Source organism: Ixodes scapularis, unplaced genomic scaffold, assembly GCF_016920785.2.
Source record: "Ixodes scapularis isolate PalLabHiFi unplaced genomic scaffold, ASM1692078v2 PGA_scaffold8__174_contigs__length_109621045, whole genome shotgun sequence".
NCBI lineage: Eukaryota > Metazoa > Arthropoda > Arachnida > Ixodida > Ixodidae > Ixodes > Ixodes scapularis.
Window position 1 is genome coordinate 96,894,390 of NW_024609883.1, and position 13,182 is coordinate 96,907,571.

General features: G+C 43.0%; 1 protein-coding gene across 1 annotated transcript in view; it reads left to right on the forward strand.

Moving 5' to 3' along the window:
- LOC120841451 (ATP-binding cassette sub-family C member 2) overlaps nt 1-13,182 on the forward strand; it is a 67,842-nt gene that overhangs the window by 47,739 nt on the left and 6,921 nt on the right. The window contains exons 18-19 of the mRNA XM_042286713.1: nt 1,065-1,166; nt 3,206-3,379. Coding sequence (XP_042142647.1) covers nt 1,065-1,166; nt 3,206-3,379 — 276 coding nt within the window. The remainder of the gene's footprint in view (nt 1-1,064; nt 1,167-3,205; nt 3,380-13,182) is intronic.

The window sequence follows — 13,182 nt, forward strand, 5'->3', positions numbered from 1 at the left end:
CGTCGACGTGTTTTCGCTCAAGGACTTTGAAGGTCGACTGAACAATGAGGCATACTATATAAGGCTTTCGCCTTAATATGTATATAGCGAAACCGCCACCACTGGACCGGGCCCAGCCCGCTTATTGGCTTTTATTTGGTGCTAATTAAGTCCCACCTCCCTCTTCTCTCTGTCATATTTCGTGACTTACAGTGTGATTTGATATAGCTTGTGTTAAAGATTGATGGGATATTGTTGGTTTTCTTTATTTCTTTTCTTACCTTTTCTGACGTTAGAGAGGCTGCTGGTTGATTTTCCTTTTTTCGCTCGGTTTATTGTAAAAAATTTAGAAACAATTAGGTACCCCCCTCCCTTCCCTCTGGGAGAGTTGGCCTTCCACTTTCTCCTCCCTTTTCTTTATCATCCCTCTCTCCCAAGAAAAAAGGGAATATGGTTGTTTGGTTGCTCGAAATGTCGAAATAACAGTAGGATTCACTCCTACTGTTATTTCGACATTTCAAAAGGAACAACTTTTTCTTTCTCTTTTTTTCCCTCTCTTTTTCTCTTTTTTTTTCTGTTTTGCACGAACCGAAGTGAAAGCCAGTGGGGTCCCTGATAGTTGGTAGGGTTATTTTTTTTCTTACTTTTTGAGGTGGTTTATTTAGGAATCTATGATTACTTGATGTTAGACGATATCTGATTTATTGATTATAGCCGCTTTGAAATTCTCTCTATCTGGGACAGTAGGAACTATACATCTTTGTTCTATTTTAACGGCTGAATGGTACGCGGAACTAAGTATCAACAAGCAAAAACAACTCGCCTGGCCGTAATATGTATAGTTATTGATTGGACTCTTACGTGCCGTAAGAGCGATTCACGCATTTGCCTCGAGTCTGACCGTGTGCGGGGTTGCTATGGAAACAGCTCTGTTGGCTCCACAAAATGGGGTAAAAACCGGCTTTGGTTAAAGCCGACGCAGCTGTTGCCATAGCAACCGCGCACCCGATCGGACTCGACGAAAGTCTGCAAATCGGAGCTTTCCATGGTGCTCTTAATATTTTTTTGTGTCTTTTTTTCCTCAGATTCTTCAAGCAATGGCTATCATGTGCATAATGATGTTCACATCTCTCCAGACTGTGGTATCATTCGAGCGTTGCATCGAGTTCACCGAACTTCCTCAAGAAGTAAGCAGATATCCGCCTGAGCACTGAAAACAAAGTATTCTTAGATGCTTGAACTGTCACGCAACATAATGTTCGCTTTTTTCTTGTTACAAGCGTCGACAATGGGAAGTGACCGTCGTAGTGACTCATGTTAGTCAGTTCGTAAAATAAATAATTATGAATTCACATTTTCAAGCTCTAAGTTAGTAACCAAACGAGATTTGTTACTAATTACTAAACTGCTAATTTACAAGCCTGTCTCGATGGTGTAACTATTTGCACGCATTCATGCGTACTTATGAAAGACTGCAGTTTGCGCAACACTGTGTGATATTCTTTCTCGGAAACAGTTTTAAAAAATATATTTTTTTATTTCCCAGTTTTCTTGTACGTGTCGCCCTAACAAAAAAGAGAGATCGGTTGTTTTCCCTCTTGTTAGCTTAGCAAAAAAAAATTTTTTTTTCTTGGAAACTGTCTTAACAGTCATGTTCGTCCAAAAGGCACGGTTGAGACACCTTTCGTTTGGTGCATAAACCCCAACATAATGCTACACTGCACGGTTCCCACCCGCTACAAAGAGTCTATAAGTACACTTTTCTGCAGAGCACTGACGCGGCCACTCACGATGAAGAATGAAATGATCACAGCCAATAAACAAACTCAGAATACAATTTGAAAAAAAAAAAAGCGGTGTGCGCAGGGGCATTTAGCGTAAAGCTTCATTTGCTCAATAGGGAGTTTTAGGGAACCGTGTTAGCACATCCGATAAGGTATGATGGGCCCTCCGGTACGAACTGCGCATGCGCTACCACAGGAGGCTCGCATATGCGCAGTTCCGTATCGGAGGGCACACCGTACCGTATCGGATACACCAAAACGGTTCCCTAAGACTCCTTAATAGGGAGTTTTCGTAGGTCGTTTTCGCCGTCCCGCAAGGCCCTCCGCAACACGCTACGATAGCGGGAACTCCACAGTCAAGGCTATCGGCGCGCCGGCGCAGCAGCAACTTCTTCGTTGCGGAACGCTTAGCGGGGGGGGAGCGCGGTCTACGAAAACTCCCTAATGTCCCTGCTAGACATGTGCGGTACTCATTTTACAAGTAATCCATTATTCTTTTTAGTAATTTTGTAATCATTTAATTACAATTACTAGGAACGAATCGCAAGATTAATTTGATTAATTTTGGGGGTAAGTTTGTAATCTATCAACTACGTATGTTAGGAATTAATCGCGAGAGTAATTTGATTAATTTCGGAAGTACTAAAATCACTCGGAACAGTTACAATGTGTTTTTTTTTACTCTTTTTAATTACGCTTTTTTGTTTCTACAAGTCTCCTTCGAAAAAATGTTTTAACCTATTCTGCGTCAGGAGGATAGGGTTTATAAAAGTTTATATATTGAAAAGGTAAAAAGTTTCTAATTCGGTGGTTCTGATCCAATAATGGACAGTTCGGAAGACCCGTTTTCGAACCGGTAGAAAAATCGGTTGTTTTGAAAACCCGAAGTAACCGGAAAAATAACGGTTTCATTCTCAAGTAACGGTCAGTTACTTTTCTACTGAAATGATCGAGCAATAAATCTGACCTCTTCTTAACAGCGAGTAATTGAAAATTGGAATTAATTACCTTTTTTTTTTTTAACTTATACAAGACGAGTCCCTTCCCTATAATACTTCTAGGTCTAATGGGATTCTGAGCTGTGTCATTGGTCGGGATTCAGTTGTTTGGCGTGATCACCTGTCTCGTCATTCTACGGAAAAGTTACCTCGCAGACTAAAGTGCAAGCACTTTTGTATTTTTTTTTTTTTTTTGTCCTTGTATAGAATTTTCTTTTCGCTGCTTAGGGGGTTTTATGTTTGATCTGTCATGATCAGGTAGTTTTAGTACTCTGAGATTTTCATTTTGCCTGGCATGCTGGATGGTCCGGCTATGGAGTGTGTTGGGAGGGGGGGGGGGGGGAGTGTGTTGCCTTGTGAGGCATGCCAATGTCTTGTGGCGGCCCCCAGACAACTGTATTCCACGTGGTTGTCTGAAAAAAACTTTGATTTGATTTGAATCAGAGTGAAGTGGAACCCGGAGCGGAGAAGTACGACTTTAACCCGGACCTCCCGAAGGCAGCGGAGTGGCCACAAGAAGGCAAGGTGGAGTTTGTCTCGTACGCGACGTCGTACAAACCCGGAATTCTCCCGGACGTGCTCAAGGGCATCACCTTTACCGTGAACCCTAGTGAAAAGGTGAGAACCTGGGATTCAGAACATTATTCCCGTTTACACACTTGAATCGAGTTCTTGTGATGTCTAACGACGATAAAGCACACTGTCTCCCTGACCGTGAAACTGCATTTCACCCGAACAAAAGTTTTTGCCGGGAGGGGGGGGGGGGGGGGCGGGGGGGGGGGAAAGGAAGGGAAGAAGAAGAAGAAGGAGGGATGGGCATTGCGTCACTTTTTTAATGCCCAGTCACGTGCGAGTTTAATGGTTAACCCTCCGTGGCTTTTGAGGTATCTGCGAGATCAAATATACGTACTACTTGTGAGAAATTGTCGTCTATAAGTCATTGTCATTGTCTATTGTCCAAAGTCATTGTCTATTGTCAAAAGTGATTTCGAGCCATAAAAACAAAGAATGATGTGCGAAAAACATAGAATTTATACGAAATCGCGAAGTGTCTCAATGATGCTTGATAGATGGCGCCGGTATGTCCTTTCGTCGTTAAAAAGGTTGAGAGGTTTTAAGGCACACGATCGTAAGCACTCATAAGTATATCAACCAGCCTTAGCTCATGCAGGTTAAGTGTACCGCACTGGAGCCGCGAGCATCCACGAGAGTGCCGGATCGGGCAACACCCGAGCATGTCATTATCGCTTAACAGCCAATGGGAACGTGGCATTGGCAAATAAGAACAGCGAAAAACGCACCGCAAAGCAACAAGCGTTAACATAATAAATCACACGTTTATTAAATTATCGGCGACCATAGTTGGTTCAAAGGTGCGTCTTTTAAAATTTTTTATCCAAGGACAAGTGCTGGGGGTATTCCATAACCTTTTAAGTGCTCGGGATCTGGATTTGGTGTCCTTTGGAACAAAGTAACGATCATCCCATCTCCCTCTCACCTCTTCTCCTCTTTCTCCCCCTCACCTCTCTTTTGCACCTGCATCGAGATCGGCAGATAGCCCGCCTCTCAGGAACACCGCAGGGTAGATGGATCCTGGAGCAGGCAGCCCAGTTAAAAATAACCATTGGGTCCAATTAGTTATTGACAATTAGAACCAATGGGGAATCCTATCTGTGATTTCGGACTCCTAGTTAGAAAAAGTCAATTGGTTCCAATTAGTTGTCGACAATTAGAACTAATTGGGAATCCTATCTGTGATTTCGGACTCCTAGTTAGGAAAAGTCAATTGGTTCTAATTAGTTATCGACAATTAGAACCAATCGGGAATCCTATCTGTGATTTCGGACTCCTAGTTCGAAAAAGTCCATTGGTTCCAATTGTCAAAATCTAATTGAACATCACCAATTCGAACCAGTTCGGCATTGTCAATAGGATGCAACCAATTGGAAAAACCTTTTTCTGCTTTCGGACTCCCAATAGGAAAAAAGCAATTGGTCCAACTGTTCAAATCATATTGACAGATACGAATTGGGACAACTATTAGTGTTTGGATATCCCAAACTAGAAAAAGTTGCAACTTGATCTAAAGGTAGATAAATCACAACAGTCTTTATTTAACTTATTAGAAATAATTTCTTGCTTCTAGGCATCGTCGTTTCCTTCCAGGATAGCAGCTGCAGCTTCCCTAAAATAAAGGATAAATATGCATTAAATGACCTTATGGGACTATAAGTGTTTAAATCAAGCTTAGAAACATACTAAACATTTTTTTTTCGCTGCTAACAAATTAGTTGCAGTGGTATAAACCTGCAGGCCTTGCATTAAAAGGCAAACATCCCTGGGTGACTGAAACACATTGGTCAAAATTAGGAGATGAAGCTTTTGCCGAGACTGGGCTAAATTTGCATCTGGGATGGTTTAAGACTACTAAGTTTCCTATAAGCCTGTGAGACATATTCTCTGCTATAAGGAGAAAAAACAGTCAATTCAAAGGATCTCTGTAAAGCTGGCCAGTGCACCTGAAAAATGCTTTAAGTGTGCATGGGTGAAAGAATAAGTGTCTTTCGTATCTCGAAAAGAAATCATGCATTGGAGGCTGTGTTCCAAATCTTACTCGAATGAATCAGAGGCAACGCTGGATGCGGGTAGGTTTTTGAACTTACCCTGACTGAGACAGAGTAAATTTTGAAACATAGCTGCAAATAGTCCGCCGGATGAGATGCAAAATTTTCGGCAACTACTGTTATTTTATTAAGAAGTCATCAACTTCCGGAGGTAATGACCCGACATCACCGACCGACCGACCCCCCCACCCCACTTCCCACTCATCGAAAATTCCCCCAAAATTGCTTAATTTTGAATCCCAAAGCTTCAATTTTTGAAACTGTGCCCAGTCAGTGTTTTCAGCAATTCATAGTTTAGTTTTGAGATGCTTAAAACGCACTTAACTTTCCTCGCGGATACCCAACAACTTCCGAACTGATAGCTGCCCGGAAAATTTTCTTCTCTAAAGCTATACATTCACGCTCGTACCGTTCACTGAAGATCAAGCAACGAATGTCTAAGCAGATCTAACAATCCGAAATGAGTAAAGCTATACGCACTCCGGAGTGCGCTTCGCGCGGAAATGGCTATACGCACTCCTCCGAGAGATCATGCCGCTCGGGCCACCCTTTTCGAACGGCGCGTGAATCACTGGGGCGCTCGTTAACACAGCCCCCCGCCTGCGTTTACGCCGCTTCGCGGCGACAGTATCGGCTGCTAATTACTAAGCGTAACCAGTACACGCCGCTTCGCGGCGTCCAGCCGGCAATCCAAGCCCCGCTGTCCCCGATCGCACCTCCGGAAAGGGAGTCCGATACCATTTAGTTCTGCAAAGTTTCTCGACAACATTCGATTTTTTTTTTTTTTTTTTTATTTACTGTTCATTGCAAAAAAGGAAATGTCGTAAATATCGCCAAATGCCTCAACAAAACAAAATGTTTGAGAAAAAAAAAGAAAAAAAACGTAGGCCCACCGCAGATCGAACCCGCGTCCACTTGCGTATGAAGCGGACACCCCAACCACTACGCCATGGCACCGCTTAGGAAACTCGTTGTGTCAACTCTTTTTATACGAGAAAAGCGGAGTGCGTATAGCCATTTCCGTCCGAAGCGCACTCCGGAGTGCGTATAGCTTTACTCATCCGAAATCCCCAAACTGCAGCGCAGCAAGGACAAAGAAAATTTCTTACCTTGCTCCCATAAACGTTTGTTGCCAATCCTTCGCGCTGTAACAAGCTGGCAGGTCAAATGAAGTGATTATCACCGCACTATTGAGCACTCTGCAGCAGTAAAACACAAAATAACTTTCTTGAATCATTGCCATAACCATGCTACGAATGCCGTGCACGCCATCGGCGCCATGTGCTTCATGCTTCCACCGTCCTCGCGGCGCCATCTTTGCCGCTTAGTGTACACCGACGCTGCCGGCAATAGACTACTTCCATAAAGCCCTGCATGCAACACGGCGCGCGTTGCACTCTGGGAACTAGTTGGCCAGGGAGGAGAATGGCATGGTTTCGGTTTCGATCGACACGTCGACAAGAGATTGTTTTCTGGTCCCGAGAGCGTCATTTGTGGTCTCTAAACTAACCTAAATGGTCATACCTCGACGCTTTAGCACAATCCCGAGACGTATAGCTTGTCTTAACATATGCTTGTTGTATTTTTGTACTTGAGCTTTCCTGTTAGCGTTTCAATCGAGGTATGTGGACGAGCCAGTGCTGGGAGTCTCGACGCTGCGAAGCTCGGGTGCTCGGGGATCTTGCTTGTGTACGAATCAACAAGCTGTAGCAAACAATAAGTATGCATACATCGAGCTCGCGCCTTTACATTAGTGTTGTTGATTAGGAAGTTTGCTTCGTGCGTCCATAGACGAAATATTACTTTTTGTAATTACTGTTTTTCTTAATGTGCCTGAGTACGCGAGGTAAAACTCGGAGGTGCCATTGAAAACCTCAATTTTAACACACTTATCTCTTATCTGTACTGACCCGCAGCACTGCACGAAGTGAAGTCCCCACCCACTTCCATTCCACTAATATTCAAAATCGCGTATGCGCATAAAGTTATCCTGCAATCATATAAGCAAATTCGCGCATACAGGCCGTTTTAAGAATGCAAAAGTCGAGCACTTGTGTGAAGAATGTCGCACCGTTCGCCGGTAGTGCGTCAGACGGGCATGAACCCCTATGCGCACCGCATTGGGGTTATTGCATGCCCGTCCGGCGCACGGTGCGACATTCTTCAGACAAGTGCTCGAACGAATTCAAAGCGCATTTGACGGCTGCTAATGGCCATAATATTTGTTATGTGTTTGTTTTCTTCCTGTCTGAGTATGCCGAGATAATTTCAGACACACCATTCCCGGCACAGATCTCGGGCGTCAGTAAAAGCTCGTTCAAAAAGGCTTAGCGAGGAGTAGGGGACGCTTGTTAGGGCCTCCGTCGTAGCTAGCCGATCTCAGCGTTTGCGAAAAGTTAATCTTCTATCAGCATAAAATTCTAGTGGGAGAGATATGATGACACGAGGAAGGCATCATACTAACTTTTGTGCAGTAGTGAGGTCGAATTTATTGCGTTTCCTTAAACGTTCATGCGTAAACGCTGGCCTCAACTTTGATACCCTGTGAGGATGCGGACTGCTTTTCGCCCAATGAAGGAACGAGAAGCGGACGTTTGGCAAACAAAATGCGTGTAAGGCTCCAGACGAACAAATTTCGGTTGTAGTTCACTGGTACTTGACGGGATTACTGACATTGGGCTCAAAGACGCACTCGTGGGATGAGGTGACTAAGCCACGACTTCCTACGTTCGCATACGCACGCACAATATCCGGTGTTTCGGGAACCAAGGAAAGTGCCCCGGTCTTCGTTTTGTATCGCTCGAGAATGAGTGTATTGTACGTTCGTGAAAAGTCAGATAATCGAAAACGCAAGCAGCACGTTCGGTCGCGGCGTGATAGCATGAGATGAAGCTGCTCAGTCGAAACCGAAACTGAGTGGCCAACTAGTTCCCAGAGTGCACTGCGTGGTATTTCGCCGCGATGGGGCGCGTCGGTTTTGGAAGAAGTCCATTCCGACTAATTCTAGCAACAGATAATTTTTTTCTTCTTTTTTTTTCATTTTTATTTTATTTATTTTTTATTAAATAGCGTACAAATTTTTTTCCCCTTTTCAAATTGCGATGTTGAAAAAAATTTTTGCAACGCAATACTGAAAAAACAAAAATTGCGATCTTTGGAAACTTGAAAATTGGAAACATTGAAAACATAAAGTTGGAAACATAGAATCCAATTAGAGTGACCAATTAGGTGACCCAGTGCCAACTGAATTTTATTGATCCTAATTGGGATAACCAGTTGGAAACATTGAATCCAATTGAGTGACCAATTAGGTGGCCCAGTGTCAACTGAATTTTATTGATCCCAATTGGGATAACCAGTTGGAAACATTGAATCCAATTAGAGTGACCAATTAGGTGACCCAGTGCCAACTGAATTTTGTTGGTCCTAATTGGGGTAACCAGTTGGAAACATTGAATCCAATTAGAGTGACCAATTAGGTGGCCCAGTGCCAATTGAATTTTGTTGGTCCTAATTGGTGTGACCAATTGGGAACATTGAAACTAATTAGAATGACCAGTTGGATGACCCAGAACCAATTGAATTCCATTGACTCCAATTGTTTCCAATTGAATATCCTAATTGGAGTCAATGGTTATTTTTAACTGGGAGGACTTTCCCCCATAGACCTTCCCTTACATATACCTACCCCAGCCCTACCGTTAAATCTGCGCTTCTACCCTGTGCCTCGCCGCATGTCCCCGGGCCTCAACGACGGTCGCAGGAGGGCACAAGCTATCCATCACAATCCCCCCTTTCAGACACACACCATAGCATATTCTGATGCATCCAACTCCAACACAGGAGATACAGGAGCTGGGGCATATGCAATCTATACACCACAATCCCCAACCGCCACAGTTCACACCTGCGGTCCATATAGCAACCCTCCAAATATCATCACACTAGAAATAGTTCCCATTATACATGCTATCCAAACCTTCTCCCAACTACCTCTTACATCAGCTTATACAATCTATACGGACTCCCAGGAAGCCATACGCGCTCTGCAGCAACGCAAAATCCCACCAGATCTCAGATCGGTCCTCGATGAAGCTCTACGCGCACTAAACTCATCCTCTGTCACCGTTCGGTGGGTCCCTGATCACAGCGGGATCAGAGGTAATGAGTTGGTTCATCAACTCGCTCGCGAAATGCAAATCCGAGCGCCTTTGATCCCGTGGCCTAGCCCCCCGACCAGTGACGATGCCTTAATCTACAAACGCTCAATCAATTTCTATTACAAGCAGCTCCGTAACTCTCAGCAACGACTACCTCGACCCAACCCGAACCTCAATGTGGCACAAACTCACGTCCTCCGAAAAATCCAAACGAACACCGTTCTTACTCCCGCTAGGCTTTTTCTTCTTCGACGTCGTTCTGATCCTTCATGCCCTAACTGCCCCTCCCCATACGCCAACCTGGAACATTGTCTCCTACAGTGCCCTATTGCAGTATCCACCAGAGTGTCGAACCGATATTTTTATCGGTTCGGTTCGGGTTCGGGTTCACGGCTTTCGGTTCAGTTCCGGTTCAGCTCCGGGGCGCAAAAAATAACGGTTCAAACCGGTTCGAACCGGTTCGAACCGGTTTGAACCGCTAAATTGAGAATATATTTTCCACGTTGTTCTGTCAATAGGCACTATTTAGGCCGTGAAACTAACTGCTGTAAACGATCTGATTTTTGCGAGGACCTATTCTTGAGAATTTCGCGAATCGCCTGCAATTCGCGAAAAATGGGTCCCGCGAACAATTTCGGTAAAATGTAAACACATTGAAATTTATATTGAGATTCCACCGCGGTCGAGAAAATTACAACCCGCGAATTATTCCAAAACTTAAGCTTTGACCTAAATCGCGAAATATTGAGCCCACGAAAAATAAGTCGTTTACAGTATATAGTTTTATTTTTTTTATCGTTTGTTCAATCCAGTTTTATTTTCAGGTACCAAAATTATAAAATTCTGTTATTTATTCCTACACAACAAGAAAAGAAAATCTACATTAACATACAAAACGTCGAGTTTATACGACTCAACATCCCTTCGTTTACCAGATTCACGTACACATTACCTGAATCGAAATGTTTTCGCGAAGTGAAGTAGGTTGCCTAAAATACCCGCGATTGGTACAACTTTGTATCGCAGTATCAGATGTTGAATCATGGTTTTGCCCTTGAACTAAGGAATTAATTACAGTGAATAAAATCATGAAATGGGCCCCTCGTTGCCATATATACCATAAAATGTGTTTTACGGAATACGTTTCACAATATATATATATGAAGACGAGACGACTAAGCTTAAGGCAATATAATTTTCAAAATGTCACGAAAGTCACGGGACAAGTCCTTCCAGTCTATATTTTATAGAAACACTAAGCGACAATCGCAATGCTTGTTTTTCGAACTAGCATTGTTTGCTCTCAGCACCATGATGCGAGCGACGAATCATGCGAAAAGGAGTGGCTGAAATTGTTCACTCTAATCTATGAGCACCTTCGTACTGAGATCGAATCTGACCTAAAACAGTGCTTACCCATGTGTACATTTTCTTATATTGAATAAACTGGCATAGCCTGGATGTTGAGGTTTGCTCTTGACAAAATGCCGGTCAATTTAATTTGCAAATGAGCATCACCCTCGCTAATTGATGATTTTTGTTAAATAGAACACAGCGGTATTTCGTGCTCTACTCAATTCGGAAGCTACTTAATCGGACACTTTCTGAGAGTTTAAGTGTGCAATCGTAATAGTTCCACCATTCGGTCCAGTAAAAAGCGCGATAATAAAAACACATAAAAAAGGCGATAATAAACTTCTATATATTTGAGAAGTTATATATGCGTGAGGAACATATAGTTATTTAAATTAGCTTCAAAATAAAAAAAAAATATTTAAAGCTTTTCCAAATCACCTATAACGTGTCTATAGAGGATGAAAGCGCCGAAAAAGATTTGCAGAACATCTTTCAGATAATTTAAAGGTACATTTACTTATACATCTTTGAGGTGAGGATCTTCTATTTATGCTGCCAAATATTCAGACAGGAATTAAGTATATTTTTATTATCATCGGTAAATTTGACTTTACGAAGTTCACATAACCGCCTGAGACCGACACGGATGGACGATACTCGAAAATACGCCAGCTGTTGAGTCTTCGGCAACGTGCTTTTGTTAGCTGTTTTGCAGTGTAAAATACTGGGTTGCAGGGTATGCCAAAAAACACTGTGGTCACATGATTTATCGGAAGGCAAATGCACGAAATGGGCAGAAATAAGGAGATGACACGCAATTTTTTCTAAATAATCCCTTACACAACGCTTTACTGCAAAAAGAAATGCATAGAAATGCATAAAATGATATTCCTAATTAAACATAGATTCCGCGCAGGGCAAACGAAGATTTCATAAATCCTAATATAAATCACTTTTGGGCATCAGCTTGCCTCAGCTCGAAACGTCGCGAAATACCACCTCGGGAGGCTAATGTTATCTTAGGTTTTACGTGCATTTGTTTTGGGACCTTACTTCACGACTCTGTTCTTTATCAGTCATGTGCTCCAACATCTCAGTAGGCTGCCGTATATCATCGCGAGACTGCTATAAATACTACACAACTTTACACCTTGGACGTCTACTGCTGGTGTTGCGAACATCGCTCTTCACCAGAAAGCTGAACTATTTAACATGGTTTGCACGTGACGTAATCGCACTAGATAGTGGTTGTCATTGCGAGTTGTTCTTGCTGAGAATATCAAATCCGGTGGGGCAAAATGCACGCTGCAAAAGTTTCGCGCTCAGTGCAAGCTGTGTATTTGAGAGGCACACATTTTTCTTGTTGGTGCATCGTCGTTAGGCACGGCGCGAGTAACTTGCACGACGAAAACGTGCTTTCTGGCAAGAGTGTTTTTACAAATAAAAGTTTTACCAACTACCCATCTGTCACTACCGTTTCCAGGCCACGCTTTGTAGTCTGCGCCGAAAATGCGGGGCAGAGGAATCTTTACGACACAGTATGCTATAAAACTACCCCCCTCCCCACTCCCTTTTTTTTTTTAGTTGCTCCTCAAGATACTTTTTGTTCCTCAGGGATTGCCCGCTCCGTATTGAGTGGTGTTCACTCGACAATTATATTTGTGTCACTTGCTAACAGTAATCCTTCCTTGCTTTTACTTTGCACCACACTGTGAAGTTTAAACAAAATACAGGGCGGTCGAAACTTGGAGAACTTGAGAACGACACTTCTGTGAGACTTAGAGCGGCTGCTATCCCCCTGAGGCCACTAGGATCTTTCTTTTCAGGTATCCCTCCCGTAAAACACTAATATTTCCATGTAACGTCGGACTAATACGTCACATTTAGACCCTTTAACACTTCTATTCTCGGGAGAACTTTTTGAGGCAGTTCAGCAATAACAAAAACATGTTTGGGAGCCTGAAGGGTGTGCATACATGTAAAATGGGTCGTGCAGCATTTTTTTTTTTTTTACCTTAAGTTCAATAAATACCGCTAAGATGTAATCCCTGACGTTGATAACTTACAAAAGCATCCATTAGTTTGCCCCTCCGCGAAATGGCAGACAGTCGAAAGAAAGAAACGAAATTGCTTTCCCCTCCTCAACTCGCAATTAGAACTATCAGCCACGTGACCTGACCCTAATATAGACACCGTCAGTGTTTATCATAGTCATACGCAGGGTTGGCAAAGCAGAGAGCATGGGCTGATCTTCAGATATAGTTTTAGTTGGGCTACAATG